This window comes from Neltuma alba, unplaced genomic scaffold (assembly GCF_004799145.2).
Source record: "Neltuma alba isolate B1F8T4 unplaced genomic scaffold, ASM479914v2 tig00005978_pilon, whole genome shotgun sequence".
Lineage (NCBI taxonomy): Eukaryota > Viridiplantae > Streptophyta > Magnoliopsida > Fabales > Fabaceae > Neltuma > Neltuma alba.
This window is the reverse complement of record NW_021634303.1, coordinates 1-22,601: the sequence shown is the minus strand read 5'-3', so window position 1 is coordinate 22,601 and position 22,601 is coordinate 1. Positions and strand designations below refer to the sequence as shown.

The window sequence follows — 22,601 nt, the reverse complement described above, 5'->3', positions numbered from 1 at the left end:
TCAAAACTTCCACCTCCTAACATTATACATTTCGGCCAGTACCAAATCCTAAGGGAAACCAAACTTTTCAACCGTATAAACCAAGGAATCAAGGCAAGGAACAACATAGAACAACCTAATAACCTCAGATCCAAGCTTGGTTGATCAAAAGAGGTAACTTTCTCTCGGTTGTTCTTCAAGAATCCACATGGCAAGAGTTTCCCCTAGAGTTCTTCAATTTGGTCGAAAATGAAGGGGGCTTGATGGCTGTTTATAAGTCAAATATTAACTAATTGACATTCAAGTTCAAGGAAATTACGATGATGATATGTCAAGCTAGGATTTCTTTTTGCATTTTCTCTTCCCTTTATTTAAATAAAAAAGAAATGAATTTTAGAAGTCAAAATCCTCTCCATTCGTAGCTTGACAGATGGCGTAATATAGGCCAAGTAAAAAGCAAGTGTAGCTTTATACTTTATTAGTGCACTTTTCCTGTCCCGTTTCTCAATTCTTGTCTCCTAGAATACTGATATATTTGTCACATCAGTTTTATCTCATTCCACTACCCCTTCTCTCCTATTTAATGCCTTCACATGTGTCATGATTGCCTTACATGATGCATTAATAAGCCATCATGACTTTTGTTTTATCCTTAGGTATTTTTCTTAATTTACTTGGCTCTTGTTTTTTGGGATTTCTTTCTGACTTTTTGGAGCTTTGAAAATTATTCTATCTACCCCAAAAATTCCTTCCACCCTTACAGAAAATCTATGAATTTTCTCAGGCCATAACACTTCCTTTAAGCCTTGCATAAAAGTCATTTACTAAAATACCCTTTTATCGGCATAATCAGCTCTTTAACTTATTAAAGTCATTCCACTGGCCTTTCGGTTGCAAGACTAATTTTATAAATTAGTATAATCTTTCAATCATTTAACTTCATTTTTGCGTGCATTTTTTAGGTCTCTTGCTATTTTAAATAATTACCTCAAATAGTATACTTTTTACTTGTCATAACTTTATAAATTTCATTTAAACTGCCTCAAAGGTATTTTCATCATTTCTCTTTACAAAAGAATCTTAGAATATTATTTTTCATTTTCTGAGATTTTCTTAGAATTTTCTGTATACTTTCTATTTTTATCTCTATTGGTTGTAACTTTCTGAATTTACAGTTTAATCCCTGCTTGGACTTAATTTCATACAACAATCTCTTTTAAGATTTCTAACTTAACCCTTGGTCTGTTTCTACTCTCTTTTCCCTTTCTGGGCCCTTGAGATTTTACTGGAGCCTTTAGCTTTGATTATACTTGAGCTCCTAAAAACTTTTATTTGACAATTTAGTCCCTGAAACTGTTTTGACTTTCTTTCTCATCTTTGAGACTTCTGCTTAAAAGAGACTTAGGGTCTGTTTGGGTAGCACCCCAAACCATGGTTTGGGGAAAATGCTACCCAAACAGCCTCATAAAAAATAGAAACCTTGGTTTCAGATGAAACCATGGTTTCACCCGCTGAAACCATGGTTTCACCAGAAGCTGATAATATTCGCTTGTGGAAAAAAATCGGGGACGGCTAATGGTCATTCCAAAAACACCCCAGAGATCCTTCTCTTCTCTTCGCTGGCCGACACTCCTCCTCTTCATCTTCGTATTATTAGCTTGCTACTCAGCTCGAACATTGAACTCTTCTCTCGTCTCTCCATCCACTGCCTCTTTCTCTCCCTCTTCTCTTCAAATCTCTCTCCCATTTTCCTTCCCTCTCAGAACAGAAACATGTCTCTCACAATCCCCACCAACCTCTCGAAATTCAACTCCTTCAAGCCCAAGTTGGGCAACTCCCAACCCTCCCTCAAACCCAGACCCTTTATAATCGTCTGCTCTGCATCTTCTGAGAAAACCTCCGATGCATCGCCACTTCAGGCATTCTCCGCCGCGCTCGCCCTCTCCTCCATCCTCCTCTCCGCCCTGCTCCCCGCTGTCGCCGACATCTCCGGCCTCACCCCCTGCAAGGAATCCAAGCAGTTCGCCAAGAGTGAGAAGCAGCAGATAAAGAAGCTTCAGTCGTCGCTGAAGAATTACGCGCCGGACAGCGCACCGGCTCTGGCGATCAAGGCGACAATCGAGAAGACCAAGCGGAGGTTTGACAACTACGGGAAGCAGGGTCTTCTGTGCGGCTCGGACGGGCTGCCCCACCTGATCGTGAACGGAGACCAGAGGCACTGGGGCGAGTTCATTACGCCCGGGATTTTGTTCCTGTACATCGCGGGTTGGATCGGGTGGGTTGGTCGGAGCTACCTGATTGCAATCCGGGATGACAAGAAACCGACCCAGAAGGAGATCATCATCGACATGCCTCTCGCTACCAGGTTGGTGTTCAGAGGATTCAGTTGGCCCGTCGCTGCCTACAGAGAGTTCTTGAACGGTGAGCTTGTCGCCAAGGACGTGTAGGCGTAATAATTTAATGAAGCTGCGTGTAATCTGATTTTTCTCTCCTTTTTCTTTTTTTTCCTTTTAAATTTTCTGTGGAAATTACTATGAAAAATTAGATTGATGGTGTCTGTCACATCTCCGTGCTTCATTTGATTTGTATATTCTCTTGGAATGCCTGTGAATTAGAGCGAAACTGAAGCTGATCTTAAATCATGCATGGTTTATTGCCTTAAAAGAAAGGGAGGCCCCATGGCATCATTACATTGCTTCAAGAAATTTAAAGAATATACTGCCTACCAATCAAAACTTGTATGTAAAACCCACATGTGTGCGCACTATGAACTTTTCTTATTCTTGTCCTTACGCATACATGCGCGATTCTTGTATCTTATTTTAATGTGAACTAGATGTGAGGACTGAGTATTGTACAAAGTTTGAGAAGGAATTGTTGTTCATTTATCGTGAAGGATGCATCTGTATTTTGTGAAAACAATCGGTGTCCAAGAATGAAGCGTTTTCATAAGGTTCACGGAGGCTGATACACGATAATCCCAAGCATTTGTCTCATCCACCTCAAAATGGCATATTTTTGCCTTTGATTAACTAGAATACACTGGTAACAAGGGCACACCAACCACGAAGGCGGATAGGGGGGGGAAGACGAGAAAAATCAAAAGATGACGGCAATAACCATTACAAGGAAGCAGCAGAATTTAACAAGAGTTGAACATAAGGCAAATGCTTGCTGCTTCGATCTTGCAGATCATAACATTACTTGATAAACAACACTAAAATCCCATAAAAGCCCACAATCCCACTGTAAGTTTTACTTCTAAGTTCTAGCCTTCATATCATGCCTTATATTCTCAAGCTAATTATTACTTACTTGAATAATTAATAAATTATTTTAAGACGTGTTTATTCTATTTTATTAAACAATATCATCCCATTTTATGTTTATAATCTTCATGAAAAATACATGACTTTCTGTTTGCAACAAAATAATTCATCTTCTCTAAAAATATTTTTCACTCTTATATTTTATGAATATATATGTGTGGTGACAATTAATTAATTAATTGTATTAAATATCAGAGGTTATTATACATGTAGTATGTTATTACAAAAAGTAGTTGTGAAAAAATGTTATGGGATTTCACGTTTACAATCTTTAAACAAAATTAATATTTTTCTGTTATAAAAAAAATCATTTTTCTATAAACATATTTAATATTATGTTTTATAAATATATGTACACATATTAATTATGTATTAATTATATTATCTTATATATTATTAATTATGTTAGTAAAAATTATTTCATTAACAATTTTATTTCTTCAAATCAAAATAAATCATAAAATCTATCCTTTATATAATTATCATATTAACTTATACCCTTTTTGGTAATTTCCACATGTAAAAAGCACTTCTGGTAATAACTATCCAAACACTCTCACTTCTCAGAATTACTTTTTCTCAGAATCTATTCTCCACAGAATCTATTCTCCAGAATCACTTTTCCAAACCACGGCTTGGTTTCATCCAAACACACCCTTAGTAGCCTACCTTCTTGAGGCTACTTCCAGGGTTTCTAGGCCTAAAAATTGAGATGTGACATATATCCTATGGACTAATACTTTTTAATGATAATGTGATATAATATCATTATTAAAGTCAATTATTACTCATATGAAATTAAAGTCAATTATTACTCATATGAAATTATGAAATCACTTGTCGTTGATTAACTCTTCACCATTTCATGAGTGATAATTGACTTTTAATAATGATATTATATCACATTATCATCAAAAAGTATTAGTTCATAAGATATATTAATATTACGTTTCATCATATAATTTGAAATCACGTTTTTTCAAACTTACAATAACAGATAAATTGACAAGTGAAGTAGTAATATTGACAAATATCACAGCCTATATTAACAACTCTCTTTTTAGTGCTTTTTTTTGGGTCTAAGTTACTAGGAGTAACAAGGTTTTTTCAACTTTTTTGTTATTATAGCCAAGTCCCTTTGGGACTTCAGAACGAGTATCAAATTTTTAAGAACCTTTTTGCAGTATTTTGTCCTTTGTGAGACCTTATCGAAATTTTCTTTTTTTATTTATTTAATATAATTAAACACACATATGCATACGAAAATATTAATAATAGGTCAAAATGTAGCACTGACAGGTGGCGTTGCTATTGGAGCAGCTAGCTGAAAAAGGTCGAAATATTCAAATCAAAACATTAAGGTGAAGAATAATAGTAAATTCTAGCAGTAGTGATCAGTATTTTTTTTCGGTGAATGATACGAGTTTAAAAGCCCAATTTATTGTAGCAAAACAACACGAGGGAAGCTAATTCCTAGAAAATCATTGTATAAATGTGGTTTCACTTGCTCAGGTGTGTTTTATCAAAAAACTTCACCACCTTATCCAAGTCTAAACTAAGATTAGTTAAACTATCAGCCCTACAATTTCCTTTTCTATACACATGAACAACTCTAACATGAACAAAAGAATATAAAACAAATTTTACAGTTTCCAATAGACTCGAAAAACCCTCTTCCACATCCGATAACTTCCTCAGCAGATTAACTACAGCCACCGGGTCACGCTCAACTCGAAGGTGCCTAACCTTTATTTCTTTGGCAGGCTGTAAAGCGGTTACAATCCCTCAAATTTCAGCTTTGATGGCAGAATAAATACCCAGCTTCCTTACAAAACCCTTTCTCCACCCCCTAGTCCAGCAAAGCCCAATTGTCCCTTACACGCTCTATTCACATTCAATTTAATCCACCCCTCGACCAATAGAGACTGGATTTAGTGAAAGGAACTAATTCCTCACAAAGTGATGAATCAAAGTTCGAATCCTCGCCGAGAGAGGTATTCATATTTAGTGCCCAATAGTACTTCGAATAGGATTGCCTCTAGTAAGAGGATACTTATGTTTGGGGGGATCCATCCCTTCTTAGGTTGTTGCCATTTGACATTTTTCATAAGCCAAACTCTCTCCAAACCACCATACTCCGTATTGGCTTTCAATATTTCTTTAACAAATCCATTCACCACTCTACTTGGTTCTTTAGAAACACAAAACTCTACTTCAAATAACCTCTTATTCCTCCATTGTCATAAAAGCCAGCAAGCTACACCAAAAGAAGTAGCCCATTTCATACCCCTGTAGGTCAAGTTCCAGGCCAACCAATCCCTTCCTTGCTTCTGAAAGAACTCAGAGTTCATATCGCTAAAGGTAGTCCAATTTCTAATAATTAAGCTTCTAAAATCTACGACAACTTTGGAAGAGGTTCAAAGACGAAGAGTGCCATTTTTTATTATCCAACACTTTCTTTGGCCGAAAATATCAAGGGTATGTAGGGTTTCTTGTTTAGTAATTTGTTGTTAGTTGATTATTTTAAAAAAACAAAAAACAGTAATATGTTTGTAAAAACTAAAAAACCAAAACAATTTTTACGTGTTTTGAGAAATTTCCTTCTCTTATTACCTACTATCTACTAACTATCACTGCTAGCGATCACTATCACTTGTGGATGTGGATATGATTTTTTTTTTTTTGGAAAAATAACACTAAGGTCCCATGCAACACACAAAATACTACAAAAAGGTTCCAGGAAATTTGGTAATGATTCTGAAGTCCCAAAGAGACTTGAGAGCAATTTGGTGAATTGTAAAAAGACGCCTCTGCCCCTGGTGAGATGCACTCACACTAACTGAAAGTTGTCCTATTTTTTAGTTTGAAAATCGACACTCCATACGCAGGAAGCAAGAGGGAAAAAACCCAAACTTCATTCTGCTTCTTCTCCCATTCCCATTTGAAAATCTCATCCACTCCATTAATGTCAATCATTGGCAAAAATCACTTGTATTTTTGGTTTAATGTGTGTTTGGTCATTCAAGTTGGGGTTTTATTATAGGTGGATAGGGAGATTATAGGTGTTCTGTTTCTGGGTATATTGTGGGTGGATTGAAAGTGGGCTTGCTCTGTCTGAGCATGGTTCAGGGGGAATTGATGAGAAAGATGAAGTTTAGTGTGGTTAGAAACCCTTACTGCGAAATAGGAAAATATGTTGTCAATATAGGTCGTGACAGTTGTCAATATAGCTCCTTGACTTGTCAATAGTAACATCATTGTACAGATTTACATTAACTGATTTTTAAAATTTTTTACACAAAAGCCATGATCTTCTGTACCCTTGACTTATTGGTAGAGGTCACAAAAAGAGGAAGAAGAGGCAACAAAGAAGGGTGAGTAGTTACATGAGGCAAAAGAAAAAAAAAAGGGGGGGGGGGAAAGCCACTTTGATCCTAGACAAATGATGGCAAAAGTATTTTTTCGTAAATAGAAGTGACATAATTTTTTTTTGTAGATGTCACAACACACACAAATAATTAGTTTGATACTGGATACATGCAACTATATGTGTTTTTTTTAATGGGTTATAAAATGCATGTATCCAGTATCAAACTAATTATTTGTGTGTGTTGTGACATCTACAAAAAAAATTTATGTCACTTCTATTTACGAAAAAATTCTTTTGTGATCATTTGTCTAGGATCAAAGTGGCTTTTTTTCCCCATTTTTTTTTCTTTTGCCTCATGTAACTACTCACCCTTTTTTATTGCCTCTTCTTCCTCTTTTTTTGACCTTTACCAATAAGTCAAGGGTACAGAAGATCATGGCTTTTGTGTAAAAAATTTTAAAAATCAGTTAATGTAAATCTGTACAATGATGTTACTATTGACAAGTCAAGGAGCTATATTGACAACTGTCACGACCTATATTGACAACATATTTTCCTATTTCGCAGTAAGGGTTTCTAACCACACCAACTTTCATCTTTTTCATCAATTCTCCCTGAACCATGCCCAGACAGAACAAGCCCATTTTCAATCCACCCACAATATACCCAAAAACAGAAATCCCATAATCACCCTACCCACCTATAATAAAACACCAACTTGAATGATTAAACACACACCAAACTAAAAACACAAGCGATTTTTGCCAATAATTGACATTAATGGAGTGGATGAGATTTTCAGATGGGAATGGAGGAAGAAGCAGAAAAGTTTGAGTTTTTTTTCCTCTTGCTTCCTGCGTATGGAGTGTCGATTTTCAGACTGAAAAACAGGACAACTTTCAGTTAGTGTGGGACTGTGGGTGCATCTCACCAAGAGTAAAGACATCTTTTTACAATCTACCAAATTACACTCAAGGGAAACTTGAGAATCATTACCAAATTTCCTGAGACTTTTTTGTAGTATTTTGTGTTACATGGGACCTCAATATCATTTTTCCTTTTTTTTCCCCCGGAATTTGACGTAAATCGGCCGCGGAGATGATTTATTTTTGGTGAACATGCTGCGGTGATGATTTTAATTGGCTGAATGTGGTTCTGCTGGGCTTGGGGTTTATATTTCATTACTGTGGATGTGGATATATTTGGAGACGAAATTCATAAACTTGTTTGGAAAACTCTTCTCCTTGTTGTGCAGATTTTTGCTTTTACAAGGTAGTATCCTTTACCCTCTGCAAGGCAACTTTTGTAAAGGCCTAGAAATAAAATATGATATATTTGTGATTTTTTTTTGACCGGCATGATATATTTGTGATGATCCTGAAAAAAATGTGTGTATGTATAATAAATTAAGTGAGAGAGTTTGTGAGAGACAAATGGGATAGTTGATTACTTTTTTGTATGTTACCGTTTGCTATGGAACCTTGCCTAGTGTGAGCTGGTGGCTTAATGGCACAAACGCTACCGTATGTTGTGCGTTGCCGCCCCCTCCGTCTAGTCCTTTTCAACCCCCGGCATGTATGTTCCTTGAGGTTCCATTTCCAGTTGCTGTGGGTATCATGGACAGTGAACTTCCCTTCTCCTTCCCCTGTTTTGCTTGCCGTCGTGATGTACGTTTGTAGGTGTGGAGCTTTGCCTCTTTTTCTTCTTCCTCTAGAGAGACCTTTTGGAGTATAGGTATGCTTGAAAATTTCTCCCCTTGCTGTTATGTATGGTGGATTGAATTTATTCCTAGTTCTTCTTTGTACGATGCTCTTTGTGTGTGTGGGCACGAGTGTTAACCTTTGTTCTTTTTGTTTGTTATGGTGTAATGAGTATAAAATTGAAATTATTTTCTTCCTTGTAGATGGGCATCCGAAGTAACTGTGGGATTTGGGAATTTTTCTTAAGTGAAGCTTTTGATGAGAAGGGTTATTTGAATAGGTAGTTTACAGTATTTTTGTTCAATTTTCAGAAGAAGTATGAGGTGGAATTGATACTGCTTGTTATATTTCATGAGGAAATTTGTGAAAAATTGGATTGAGATAATTTTAAAGACTATGTTGATGTATGTTTTGTGAATGTGATCTTGATGCACATAAGGTGTTTGTGTAAATGTGTAGAAGAAGAATTTGGTTAGATTAAGATTATTGAAAGATGAACAAGTATTGTTTTTGTGTATATGTATGTATGTATATCATGGTGGTGAAGTTTGGGTTAATAAAAGAAATCTTGATGCTTGTATAAAAGGAAGAAGGTGATATTTTCTAGGCTTCAGTGTATTCTTGTTGAAATTGCTAATCAGTTGTGGTGATTCGTTGATCAAACTCAATATGACATTTTGTATGTGCAAATTTGAAGCTAAGATCTTCTTAATTCCCTAAATCACATTGTGTAATGGGTTTTGGTTATGTTTGTTGAGTAATTTGAGGCATTCTCTTATGTTTTGTTGGATTCTTGTTGACAATGTTAATTAATTATGGTTTTTATTATTAATAAAATTTTATGTCATATCCCATGTGAGGAAGGTGGAACCCAAGATCTTCCTTATATAATTTGTTGTTTTGTCGTGAAATTGGGTTATTGAATGTTTTCATTGAGTTATTTGAGATGGTCCTTAATTGATTTAAGGAAGTTTGGTTTATTCTTGAATGTCAGTAATTATGGTTAGTGGTTGGTTATTATTAAGAAGATCGAATGAAAGATTCTATCAACGTAACTTTATAGTTTTTAAGAAGTTTGGGAACAGGGAATGACAGAGTTGTTGTTTTGGGTAGTAGGGGATTAAAGAGTGAGAGTTTTTACGAGTGTGGCCTAGTGGGAGTGAGTTATACATTTGGGCGTACAGCAGTGAGTGAATAGCGTCCCAATTAATTTATGGAAAAAAATTTATTTTATTTCAATATGTTGTTCTCAATAGATTCACATGTATTTTAATATTATCCTTATTAATCATTGCACCATCTGAAATATTTTATTTATCCTGGTTCCTTTTTAGATTCACACTACTCTAACGAAGGATTTGGGAGTCTGAAAATTGAAGGGAAAAATATTTTTGGTTCTCTATTGAGGATTATAGCAAATATACCGCATTTTTTGGTTTACAGTTGCTGTTACCCGCCTGTATAACTAGAGTATATGATGACGAGTAATATGACATGAACAAGCTCAAACCTCCATTGTCGAGGTTTCTGGAGTCATCAGCTTCATCCGTCACCAAGTCTTTCAATGCCACTATCAACCGCCTTTCATCCCAAGGTGCTCACAGTGAAGTTCTTCTCACATATGCCTCTATGCTTAGGAACCATGTCCCTTCAGATGCGTACACCTTCCCAAGTCTGCTCAAAGCTTGCACCTTTCTGAACCTTTTCTCCCTTGGGCGTTCCCTGCATCAATGCATTGCCGTTAAAGGTTTGTCTTTTGATGCCTATATTGCTTCGTCGTTGGTTAATTTCTATGTGAAATTTGGATGCACAAATACTGCTCGCAAAGTTTTTGACTTTATGCCTGAGAGGAATGTCGTTCCTTGGACCAGTGTTATTGGATGCTATTCTTGGGAGGGTAATCTTGAAATGGCTTACGCCTTGTTTAATGACATGCGTCAACAGGGAATTCAACCCAGTTCGGTTACTCTTTTGACCATTCTGTCTGGAGTTTCAGTCCTTGCCCATTTGCGGTGTTGGCATGGTTGTGCAATATTTTATGGATTTATGTCCGATATAACACTGTCAAATTCTTTTCTAAGTGTATATGGAAAATGTGGAAGCATTGAAGACTCTAGGAAAATATTTGAGTATATGGGTGAAAAGGACCTTGTTTCATGGAATTCCTTGATGTCAATTTATGCTCAGATAGGAAATCTATGTGAAGTATTACAACTTCTAAAGACAATGTGGGCAGTGGGTATGAAGCCTGATCAGCAGACTTTTGGGTCGGTGTTGTCTGTGGCTGCATCAATGGGTGAGTTGAAACTGGGTAGGTCTGTGCATTGCCAGATTCTAAGAGCTGGATTTGACCTTGATGCACATGTAGAAACAGCCTTGATTGTTATGTACTTTAAAGGTAAGAACATTGATAATGCGTTTCGAATTTTTGAAAGGAGCTCTGACAAGGATGTAGTTTTGTGGACAGCAATGATCTCTGGCCTTGTGCAGAATGAGTCTGCTGATAAGGCACTGGCCATCTTCCGCCAAATGTTAAAATTCCAGGTCAAGCCATCCACTGCTACTATTGCAAGTGTCATTACTGCTTGTGCACAATCGGGATCTTTTGATTTGGGAATCTCAATTCATAGTTATGTATTAAGGCAAGAATTGACTTTAGATATCACTGCTCAGAACTCCCTTGTGACCATGTATGCCAAGTGTGGTAAATTGAATCAGAGTTTTATTGTGTTTGATAATATGAGCAAAAGGGATTTGGTTTCCTGGAATGCTATAATTGCTGGATGCACTCAAAACGGCCATATATGTAAGGCTTTGCTTCTTTTCAATGAAATGAGGACTCATTGTCAAATACCAGATTCAATAACTATTGTCTCTCTTCTTCAAGGATGTGCTTCCATAGGAGCACTTCATTTTGGTAAATGGATGCATAGTTTCATTATAAGAAATAGCTTAAGTTCATGTATTTTGGTTGACACGGCTTTGGTAGACATGTACTCCAAGTGTGGCCACTTGGATGCTGCACAAAATTGTTTCAACAAGATGCCGTGTCAGGATTTAGTCTCATGGGGTGCCATAATTGCAGGATATGGTTATCACGGCAAAGGAGAGACGGCACTGACTCTATACTCTGAATTCCTGAGAAGTGGCATGAAACCAAACAATGTCATTTTCCTCTCAGTTTTATCATCTTGTAGCCATAATGGACTTATTGACCAGGGTTTGAACATATACCAATCAATGACAGAAGACTTTGGGATCACACCTAATCTAGAACACCACGCTTGTGTGGTCGATCTCCTTAGTCGAGCTGGGCGAGTAGAAGAGGCATATGACTTGTACAAGAAGACATTCCCTGAGCCTGTGCTTGATGTTTTAGGAATACTCCTCGATGCTTGTCGGGTAACTGGAAACAATAAACTTGTTGAGATGATTTCTAAAGATGTTCTCATGTTAAGGCCCATGAATGCGGGAAATTATGTGCAGCTAGCACATGGTTATGCTTCAACAAACAACTGGGAAGGTGTAGGAGAGGCATGGACCCATATGAGATCTCTTGGCTTGAGAAAAATTCCTGGCTGGAGTTTCATTGACATACATGGGACCATCACAATATTTTTCACCGGTCACAACTCTCACCCACAATTTCAAGAAATTGTCTCAACACTGCATATATTGAGAAAGGAATCAGGGAAAAAGGAAGAAATGGGAATCGACTTTGAGATCAGCCAATGTTCATGAGTTTTATATTATACAACCGAGTTAACTTATTCAATTTTGTATTTGCTTTGCTTCCTTCCATGGCAAGCAACGAGCTTTCCTTAGCAACTTTTAGTCTTTTAGATACTGAAGTTGAGGGTGGATGAGGGATCGTTGGCTAGAAGGGTTTAGTGTTGTTGAGTTGATATGTAGAGAAAATTCGGGTGTTGGACGCATACCTAGTCATCAGGTAGGGGACGTATGGAGAGAAGTTAGGAATTTGCACGATTGTGTAAAAGCACAACCAATTCATTAATGTTACAAAAATAATTCAAGTGTATGATTGAGTTGTACTAATAAAGCACTCCTTTACAAAGAAGGAAGTGTTCCTTTTTCCACAAAAAAAAAAAAAAAAAGAAGTGTCGCTTATTTGCATATGGCAAAAAAGCTGAATTTTCCAACTGTTAAAATAGTAACAATTATGCTTAATATTTTAAAAATGAGGAGTAAAATTGTTGTGATTTTAAATTTTTGGGGTAATATTAAAAAAAATTTCAAAATAAATTTACACCTTGACTGAACATACGGACTTGTACGATCCAGTGCTGCTCATATTTTTTTTTTAATGAGTCAATGACTGAAATGGTACCAGTGAATATATGTTTTTGTCTAATTTTTATAAACAAAAAGTTTTACTTATTATTTTAGCGATTAATCCATGACAATGATCAAATAATTTCTTCAGCCAAATGAACAATTAGTGAAGGGTTAAACTACATATGCCCCCTCCGGTCAAAAAAAAAAAACTACATATGCCCCCCCCCCAAAAAAAAAAACCACTACTTACATGGCAAAAAGGAAAAGAAAAAAAGAAGGTAATTTCGCACTTTATACGATGCCGTTTCAGTACTCCTCCTGTCCTAAATAGACCCTTATACACGTATACTTAGGACCGGAGGAGTAGCTGCTAGCCCCACGATCAACATGACGGGCCACCGAATAGTCACACGAAGCCATGCAGGTTGCACGGACAGTTTGAAGCTTGGAGCAAGCCACAACGCATTGTAAGTGAAGAATCAAGATTGAAGATCGTGTCTTTTTTCCCTACCGCTTTTGGGCTGCAAGAGTGAGAGATGAACACGATGCAGCAAAGAAGGTTGAGATTGGTGATGTGGATTCTGGCTTTGTGTCTCATTGTTTACATAGCGGGACGACCAATGTATTGGCAACTTAGCGAGGGCTTGAACGCCACTGTTCGTCACGTCGCCTCTTCGTCTTGTCCGCTTTGCCCCTGTGATTGTTCTTTTCAACCCCTTATTTCTCTCCCTGAAGGTACCTCTCCGTTTCCTGAAGCGGCTTCTTTGAATTCAGAACCATTTATTGAGTTAATCGAGAGATCTACTATGGTTACTTTGGCTTGTAACATGGTCAGGGAAAAATCCCTGTGCTTGTGAAAAACCTTGTAAAACGAAAACGCCATCTCCTCAAATCAACGGTCGTAGAACATATTTGTCTACGCTCAGCAACAAAACTGTAGTGACATGGAATTGCCCTCTGAAATGTGGAATTGGTAGATGTCATATAAGACATGGGTTATTTACTGTACTTCGTGAAACATCATGAGAAGTGTGATTAATCTCCAGAAATAAGTGCAATCAATTAGTCAATTTCACAACTCATTGACCACAATGGAGAATATGAACTCGGTGCTGTGTTTGTAGATAATGATTCTCGTACGAATTTATTACCAATTGCTTGCTTATTTATTTCTTACCTTTTGCTTACGTATGTGAAGTGTCAGCTTAACACGGTGTCTGCCTGTTTTTCAACTTCAGGTTTGAGCAACAATTCCATTACAGGTTAGTTTTTCTTCCTTGTACTTTTTGTGGAGTTAGCATCAGCGTGAGCCCATAGTGACATGAAGAGATAATAATACATACTCCAACGTTAGTATCTGCTGTGGACGTCTGATCTGACACAAGTTGAAGAATCCTCAGATGATTAATCTTATTCTTCCATGTTGAAGGGTGTGGTTATTGCAAAATTGTACTTTATCATGGCAGGGTTTCCGATTGTTAATTATTTGTCATGTTTAGCAATCGGCACTCATAATAGTTGATTCAGTTGAAGTAATCCTAAATACATGATTTATGTGATTGTGTTTCTCTTATTAGTTAACACCAAGTTCTCAGGTGGGACTGACATCAAAATACCCAACTACAGTATTTTCTTGGGGTTAAAAAAACAGCAGTATTTAACTTGGAAACATTGTCATAGAATTAATTTTTTAGTGTGGATTCAAATGAATACTTTAAAAACAACCCAATTCCCATTATTTGACATGGTTGAACATCAAAGATGATGTATTTTATACTTATGTGGATCTGTCATTGAAAGATGCCAATGATGGTGTTACCCAATTGGTCAATTTCTTTGGCCCTTCATCCATGGGCAGTTCCCCACCCCCCGAGGGGTTAAAAAGTAATTATGTGTCGATATACGCAGTGTAGATTGCATGAAGGAAAACCCAATGATGAGTGAAGACATGCAGAAGAGTTTCATAGACCTGCTGTCAGAAGAAATGAAGTTGAAGGAAGCAAAAGCTTGTGAAAAACATCGGCATGATGATATGGCACTCTTAGAGGCTAAGAAATTAGCATCACAGTATCAAAAGGAGGCTGACAAGTGCAATTCAGGGATGGATACATGTGAGGAAGCTAGGGAAAGAGCTGAAGGAACACTGGATGATCAGATGAGAATAACTGCTCTGTGGGAGCTCAGGGCTAGGCAAAGAGGATGGGTAGAGTCCAGAGTGAGGTTCCGTCGTGCTTATGTCTGAGCATCGATTGTTCATTCCTATGTTTAAAGTCGGCATCATCTGACATGCATGTCAGTTGTTCATTTATTCTTTTATTCATTGATTCATTTGTTAATTTCTTGCTATTTCTCACTAGAAATATAAATACAGGAGAAATTAATTGCTTTTGGTTTTACTTCTATTTAAATGATCTCTTCTGCATACTGCTGTCTATTTTCAATCTGCCGATTCTTTTGTTTTCCTTTTCCCCATTTCCCAATCATTCACTCTAAGCCTGAATTACTAAATTTATGAGTACTGTATTGTAAAATCACTTATTTTGTCACTGTGGGAATAGTTGTTTACTTGACAGGGAAGTACAAGAGAGATTCTGATAGAGATTAATGTGGCAGACAATGTTTAAATCCCACGGTAAATTGTAATAATGATTTGAGGGCATCTAAGTGGATTGGTTTTCCTACCTCAATAATTATCTTTTGCGGAAGAGTTGCCTGTTCCACCTGGTCTATCAATTGGTATTATGGCGAGTGGTTGGTAGTTCAGATATGAGTTATTTGCAAACTGTTATAGTTGATGGAAGGTTCTAATTAATGAGGAAGCCAAATGAAGTGTCATGGAGAGTAGTAGTTGAACGTCAATTCTCATAGGGAGGCAAAATGACGGGGACTGCACATTGAGGATTCATGTGATGCTCTGATTTTTCCACCTCAATAACTAATTTCTAAGGCAGGATTCCTAACCTCACTTAGTATCCATAAAATTTTCAAGAAGACTGATTGAGTATTTGTAGATTAAACAAATTATGAATAGGTGTATAAACATAGCAGAGATAAGTTTCATAAAAAAGTTCATCCAATATGTGATATATTCTAAAATAATATTCACTGCCTGATCACATAATGCAAGAAAATGAAAGAAATTCATCAAAGGAATTTTGGAGTGGATAATGCCATGACAAGAACTTTATCTACTATTTTTTTTTTATAAGAACACTTTAGTTCTTATTGATTCATTGTAAAATAATTTAATGCTACCTTCGGTTTTTAATATAAGACCCGATTGATTAATTTGGAAAGATTAATAAAGTTACTTTAAAATATTTATGTTTATTATTTTTCTCCAAACTAATTTGTCTTAAATATAAATTGATATATTATCTAATGATACACACATGTATTTTAGAGAGATTATGTAACATATACTATAACTAAATAATTTGGTAACTTTTTAATCTCTTGAAATTACTCAACTGGATTTTATATTAAGGATCGAAAGTAGTACATTATATTTATTTGAATTTATTCTCGCTGATTCATAATAAGGCAGTCTAACTATTTCCTTGGGAAAAATTCTTAGTATTAGTGTAGTGCCAAGACCTGTACTATTGCCTTATAAATTTTGCATGTGGATTCATAATCCACATTATGTAAAGATATGTGATATAAAGCTAACACTGCCAAAAATGCTGTTACATATCAGCGTGTGAACGGTGAAGGTAATCTCCGTTGCATGTTGGAGCCAAAGAGAAAGCAATTTGCCCATTTCTGTCTATTGCAGCAGAGGGCCAACATGGTCATGAAGCTTTAAATTTTGAAGCTTAACAAGAGGGTAAATTAATGCAGATTGTCTCAAGTTTGTCCCAAACTGCATTAAGCCGATTGTGTCCGTCCATTTTAATAAACAACTCTTTGCTTGCCATGCCAATACATTGGGAACTGCTTTTCACTGAAAATCTTGAATCTCAAAGAAAGCCAGAAAGTAACAACTCTTTACTTCGTGAAAGAACAGAGATAAAAATGATATGATTCAACCTCAAATCCATTTGAATTTAGCGGATAACAGCTGGGCCTGCGAATTGATGTGTATTCGAATCATAGGAATATTCATGCTTGTTTGGTCTTTAGTGGAAATTAGGTTAAGGTAAGTCCTATGTACAATCATTTTGTGTAATTTACAACATTCAGATATTACATAATATAATTCCCCAGTGAGGTTGATACAAATAATAAAAAGTATTTCTTTAAAAAGCAGAAACCGTGCTACCAATCACAGTCTGATATATTACCCAAAAAAGGGGAATATAGTACCCGAGTGAAACAAAACGACATCATACCCTTACACTAATACTGAAAACTTTACAATATCAAATTAATAAAAAAGCCAAATTCTGCTTTTATATATGCTGGAAGCACCTGTACATTGTTGAGTTCATATATCTGCGGAAGCCGTCCTTATATGAGGAATGATGATGATGATGATGATGATGATGATGATGATGATGAAGAAGTTAGTATTTATACAATGAAATGATCATCCTTTATCTATGCCACTGATTTCAAGGTGATGGAAGATCTGGAATGTTTCCGGATCCAGTTTTGCTTGGCACTGGAGTATTCCTTCGGGATTGGCGTTTTGTGGGCACAGGAACACAGTCAGTTTCCCACTTTTCAGCACTTATTTCTTCATCATCATCTTCCATGCTGGCCTTGAAAACTGGATTCTCATAGGCATGCTTGAGGTAACCTTCCAAATTCATGTTTGGTTCTGTTGCTTTCTCTAGTGTATCTTTCATTGTTGCCTCCTGTGTCATATTTTTAAAAGCAAACATTAAAAAGAACAGACATGTTTGTGTCAGACGTTTGAATAAAGACACTTTTTAAGATTATAGTTGAGGTCATGTAAGATAAAACGCAACAAATGATAAATTGACATACCTGCAAGGGATATTTGACAAAGGCAGATTCAAAACGGCCTTTGCAGTAATAATGGAACGAAATAGTTAGTATTGGGAGAGCAATGAGAAATGGGGTTGATGTAGCAGCTTTCTTGGTGCTTAATAGTCCCATCAGAACTGTATGTGAGACTATCAATGCAACTATGACACGTAAATGGACATAAGGCCAGAATGCTGCACCACTCTCGTACTCTTGATTATAAACGTTAATGATCTGCAATAAGAATCAATCTCCAGGTTATACATAAACACACGCGAGAGAGAGAGAGAGAGAGAGAGAGAGAGAGAGAGAGAGAGAGAAGATTTGCAGAATGATATATAATTGTTAGAATTATGCACATTGAACTTACTATGCAGAAGCAACTATGCTTTTCTGCAGTAGTTAAAAGCTACACAATCCCAGAAAATTCACAACAGTAACCCCTTTACAGGTTATTATTATTCAAGGTATAAAGAAATCATACTCTTAACAGCACAAGATGTTTCGGTTTAAAATGAACAAAATATCAAACTTCAATAGAAATAATAATAAGATCAGGATCATTTCCGGTTTTTACCTGATGACGGAACACAACATAGGCCAGTGCAAAGAAAACTATGATGAAAGGAGAACAACAGGTGTGACAGCAGCATAGACCAGACCAAGCAGAAAGTAGAGTTGAATACGAGGTTCTCGGGCATGGAAGCCGATGCTCCCTGGATCCATGGCCTCTTCCCTGTCCTTCTCAGTCTTCACCAGAAAGAAGTTCTTCAAGTGATAAAATATCAGTGGCTTCAGCATCAGGATCTCTGCGCTATACCAGCCCATCCATCAACCATTATGTAGGAAATGAAGAACGTTGCTTTTATTGGAATTGCATCTCCAATTGTCTCAGGGTATCTGCCAACAAGCATAACAAAAGTTCATTAAATAAGGGTGGTCAGAGAGTAGTATATTGAAACTAGAGGGAAATGTGTGCAGGATTATAAAACTCAAGCAATTTCCTAATAAAAATTAGTTATGGGACTTTTAGGAGAGGAAAAATATAATCTACTTTAGAACATCAAGTAAAACAAATTTTGAGCACATATACATAAAATTTGTTTATGTAATTATACTGATTACGTGTTTAAATTTTACTAAATAGGATAAACTGTAAACTTAATTGCACAGAAAACATGAATCTGATATAGAATTTGATTATGATTCAAAGCAAAATGTGAGTAGATTAAACAGTACTGAATGAAGTCTAAAATGACTTACGTATTGGCTGGTTGGTGCATAAAAGCTTTCAATTGCTGAAATGCTGCTCCAGTGAGTATGCTCACAAAAAATACATTAACTAAGTTAAAATATATAGTATCTGGAAGCTGCTCTATCTCTCAAGAGATGATAGAGACACAAAGCCTTCGAGCTTTGCCATTATTAACAATATTGTTGGCACAAAGAGCAGAAAAAGCTTCAATATGATACCAGGCAAGAAGCCTTGGATGAATGACTTGATGAAGGGTCTGCACAATGAAGTACACTAAGGTAGGTATGATAACTAGATTATGCTGGTTGATTCAATAAAAACAAATTGTTGAATCAGTCTTTAGTCGGTTTAATTAGCCCGAAAAATCAGTCAAAAAGTAAGTCTTCTTTTAAACAGGACCAAACTTGGGTTAAGAGTCACCAATTATACTAATCTGACCTTAAATTCGGATCCTATGAAGTGAGAGTTCTAAAAGTTTTCTGGAGAAAGTAACCAGTACTTCCAGTTATAGATAAATTTTGCGCTGTATGTATAAAGAAAGGTAAATGTGGAGTATAACTTCAGAAACTTCAGAAACTTCAATTTCAAAAGATTTGGATTGTCCAACTTGACCCTGGTCAGGGCCTAGCCAGGCTTGAGCTTCAGAGATGAAAACAGACTGCACCAAGGTCAAGCCAGAGCTAACTTCTAAGCTCTGTAGCACAACAAAAGAGAAGACACTTACATTCTACAAGTGGTAACAGCCAAACGTGCTGATTTCTGGATGCCTTCAATACTTGCAATGGATTGAACAATTGCAATGGGAATCATAAAGAAGAAAGTGAGAGAAAGAAGAATGCAACAGCTATGATGAGCCTCCTGACTCTGAGGGAAACATAAGGGATTGCCAAGTTTGGCCAATACACATCTCGTGGCTCCGGGGCCCACTCAGTGAGCCACATTGTTGGGTTCTGGTTTGTTGTGTTTGTGCAAAACAGCAGCACCCCATCTAGTTTGAAAGAAAACAAATGAAGCTGGCGTGATGGATTTCGGGTCATTTGTAACTTTGTCCCTCTCTATTGCTATCTGCAACAAGTAATCTATTTCAATCGCTCTGACCATTATCAGAAAAACAAGTTATATTGTTGATCTGGTAGTGAAGTTTCATATTTTCATGATTTAATTATGACTAATGTTTTCTCAATGCAGTGTTTTATTTAATGGCTAATGAATGTGGTACATTGATTTCTGGTTCATTGTTCATAATAATGATATATAGAACCCCAAAAGACAATGTGTTGAAGAATCTTTTCAGATTTATCAATGTCTGTTCCTAAGTAAACAATACAAACAAACCAAGGAAGGATAATCCTGCTGATGTAAGAATGGAAAAACAAAAATTTCTCAAAACTATGTCAAGTACCAAACTCTCTACTATAACATAAAACTCTCTAAAATCAATATTTTATTTGCATGTACGAATAGTTTTCAGTTCTTTCATGCGTTGTTCACAGGGACAGAGTGAATAAAACTTCCAAATAAGTGGATAGAGAAAACAAGGTACTTACAGTAATTTTTTCAGGAGTTCATCAATTTTAGTGGTGTGATATTCAATGGCATCCACTTTATTTCCGCAAAGACCAAGACAACCAGTCTAGTCAAAACATGTGAGAGGGAGAAGGAAAAAGGGAGGTTTCTGAATTAGCACCTAGTAGTAGCCTTAAATCCAAGTTTGAAGACATTTAGATCAAATGAAAATACCTTCATAGTGGGTCTTATAGAAGTTCTTTCAAGTTTATTTTGATAATAGACTAGCCAATTCTGCAACTTCTTCTTCTTCTTCACCATCTTGGCAAGTTTGTTTGCATTCATAAACAACCTGCAGAAATGTTTCAATGAAAGTGCTTTGACTCATCCACCTTCCCTCAACATTCTCATGGAAAATAAAATACCAAAGAGTAAATCAATTTGTTTTTTCCCCACGTAAGAGTAAAGTTTCGTTTTGGTCATCCAAAACATTCCTTATCATTTGGCTCCCTCAAAGATAATTGCTTCTGCATTGGACTATTGATGTCTAATTTTGTTTCCATTTCATTATATGAAAATGAATTCATAATAAAGCAGAAACAACTGGTGAGTGAGATAGTGATTAGGATGATTGACCAGAAAAAAGTGTTCCACAAGCTCGCTCACAGATTCATCAGGATCTGGTGGTATATTTCTAACAAGCACCTGGGAAGAATACCTTTTATGAGAAGATAAATCAACATGATGGATAATCTCATATGACTATCTATTATGAACATGAAGAGAGATTAGAGAGCCCCCTTTTGAGATATTTCTGTGTATGGATGATGGAAACGATGATTTGATTTGAATCAAACTTACTGTAAACTGATCGGGGCGACGTTTTCTGCAGCGAGAAACTGCAACCTCATGGAGGCAACTTTCCCATACTCCTTGTACAAAAAACATAGCATGTCCAAAAGGTAAAGCCATAAGCCATCACTATATGTCCCCAAACCTGAGATACAGAACAAAAACTCACTAACTAAACTCACTAGCAAATTAGGATAAGAGTGAAGAATTTAATGAATAACATCAAGAAGTGAAATTGAATAGCAAGCACTTGGGTTTATTAGACCTTTTGATCTGTCTTCAACGTTTGAAATTGAGAGTTTATCAATATCGCTTGAGTTACATTTGTTACATCGGCTGACTCTAAGCCATTACTTGTCCAATTTACAGGTACCAGAACTGCCCATGCTAGAAAAGCTATGGGAACGAATATTTTAAGCCTGCACAAGAACAACAATATCAGCTAAATAGTACAAATACGTTTTCCTACGTAGAATTCCACAAAGAATCCTTATTTTTTTGCAACAAACAAGAATTACATATTCATTATGTCACTCATTGCATTGATTCTTACCCGATCAAATAAATGCGCAAGTAAACAGCAGAGTCCAAAACCAGCATGATCAATGAGTTCAGGTTCAGGCATTTTAAGAGCCTGTGGCATCCAATTGAGGAAACTTGCATAGGATCTCCAGTCTAAATTGACAAAACTTGCGAACAAATACTCCTCCAATTGCAGGATCTGATCTTAAACCTCTGATATACCATTTTGGGAAGTAGACTCTGTCATTCAAAGGTTGAACTCTCAAGATAGCAAATAACACAAAGAACAAAAATGCGCTCAGAATATTTATTCCAGCTGCAAGCCCAATATTCTCCCAGTGTCGCCATTTTTCTCTTCTCTACCAAATGGAGTCAACCTCTCTCAGCTTCCTGCAAGCCAACAAAAAGTCAATAACAAACTGAGCCTATTCACAATCGAAGACCCCAAATTTCATGTGCTAAGAACTTGAATGAAGTGTATTACTTTTTTAAGAGAAAGAATCATGACAGATCAGCAGACAAGAAAAAGATCATGAGAAGGAAGCAAATGAAAAGAAAAAGTGGATGATAGAGGAAGGATAAAAAAAGGATCGTACTTTCTGCTTGTCGAACACAAGTCGGCAGGGGAAATAAATCCAGATTAGGAGATGAAAAGTTCAATGAAGTTAAGGGGTATAGTTAAGTATATATTCTCTTCAAAAACCAGAAGGAGGAAGACGATGATTCGACTGCTAACTTGTCATCAAGTGATAAACGTAGGACACACGAAACACTCTTACAGACAACATTATTAAAGTAGGAAAATAAATAAAACAAAAGAACAAAAAACCAGATAAACTCACAGATATTCGATGGTT

At 36.4% G+C, this 22,601-nt stretch overlaps 3 protein-coding genes and 1 pseudogene across 4 annotated transcripts; 3 read left to right on the top strand and 1 right to left on the bottom strand.

Annotated features, from left to right (window-relative positions):
* The first annotated feature begins 1,672 nt into the window (after positions 1–1,672).
* Positions 1,673–2,643, top strand: LOC114749198 (photosystem I reaction center subunit III, chloroplastic-like). The gene has a single exon (XM_028937689.1). It carries the CDS (start codon positions 1,752–1,754, stop codon positions 2,424–2,426), a length of 675 nt encoding a protein of 224 aa, XP_028793522.1. The 5' UTR covers positions 1,673–1,751; the 3' UTR covers positions 2,427–2,643.
* A 5,507-nt stretch (positions 2,644–8,150) lies between these two features.
* Positions 8,151–12,341, top strand: LOC114749196 (pentatricopeptide repeat-containing protein At4g04370-like). 2 transcript variants are annotated; one of them, XM_028937687.1, is made up of 2 exons: positions 8,151–8,357; positions 9,713–12,341. In XM_028937687.1, the coding sequence occupies exon 2, from the start codon at positions 9,873–9,875 to the stop codon at positions 12,117–12,119; it is 2,247 nt and encodes a 748-aa protein (XP_028793520.1). In that variant the 5' UTR covers positions 8,151–8,357; positions 9,713–9,872; the 3' UTR covers positions 12,120–12,341. The 2 variants fall into 2 exon arrangements, with proteins under 2 accessions (XP_028793520.1, XP_028793519.1); XM_028937686.1 differs by having other exon boundaries at positions 8,151–8,412.
* A 747-nt stretch (positions 12,342–13,088) lies between these two features.
* On the top strand, positions 13,089–14,916 carry LOC114749197 (uncharacterized). The gene is made up of 3 exons (XM_028937688.1): positions 13,089–13,409; positions 13,913–13,936; positions 14,588–14,916. The coding sequence occupies exons 1-3, from the start codon at positions 13,211–13,213 to the stop codon at positions 14,914–14,916; spliced, it is 552 nt and encodes a 183-aa protein (XP_028793521.1). The 5' UTR covers positions 13,089–13,210.
* Positions 14,917–17,112: 2,196 nt separating this feature from the next.
* On the bottom strand, positions 17,113–22,092 carry LOC114749199 (calcium permeable stress-gated cation channel 1-like; annotated as a pseudogene).
* Between the last annotated feature and the right edge of the window lie 509 nt (positions 22,093–22,601).

Coding starts and splice junctions, on each gene's coding strand:
- LOC114749198 (XM_028937689.1), top strand. CDS start 1,752: ATGTCTCTCACAATCCCCACCAACCTCTCGAAATTCAACTCCTTCAAG.
- LOC114749196 (XM_028937687.1), top strand. CDS start 9,873: ATGAACAAGCTCAAACCTCCATTGTCGAGGTTTCTGGAGTCATCAGCT.
- LOC114749197 (XM_028937688.1), top strand. CDS start 13,211: ATGAACACGATGCAGCAAAGAAGGTTGAGATTGGTGATGTGGATTCTG. Junction 13,410..13,912: donor CCTTATTTCTCTCCCTGAAG/GTACCTCTCCGT, acceptor TTTCAACTTCAG/GTTTGAGCAACAATTCCATT. Junction 13,937..14,587: donor GAGCAACAATTCCATTACAG/GTTAGTTTTTCT, acceptor TACGCAGTGTAG/ATTGCATGAAGGAAAACCCA.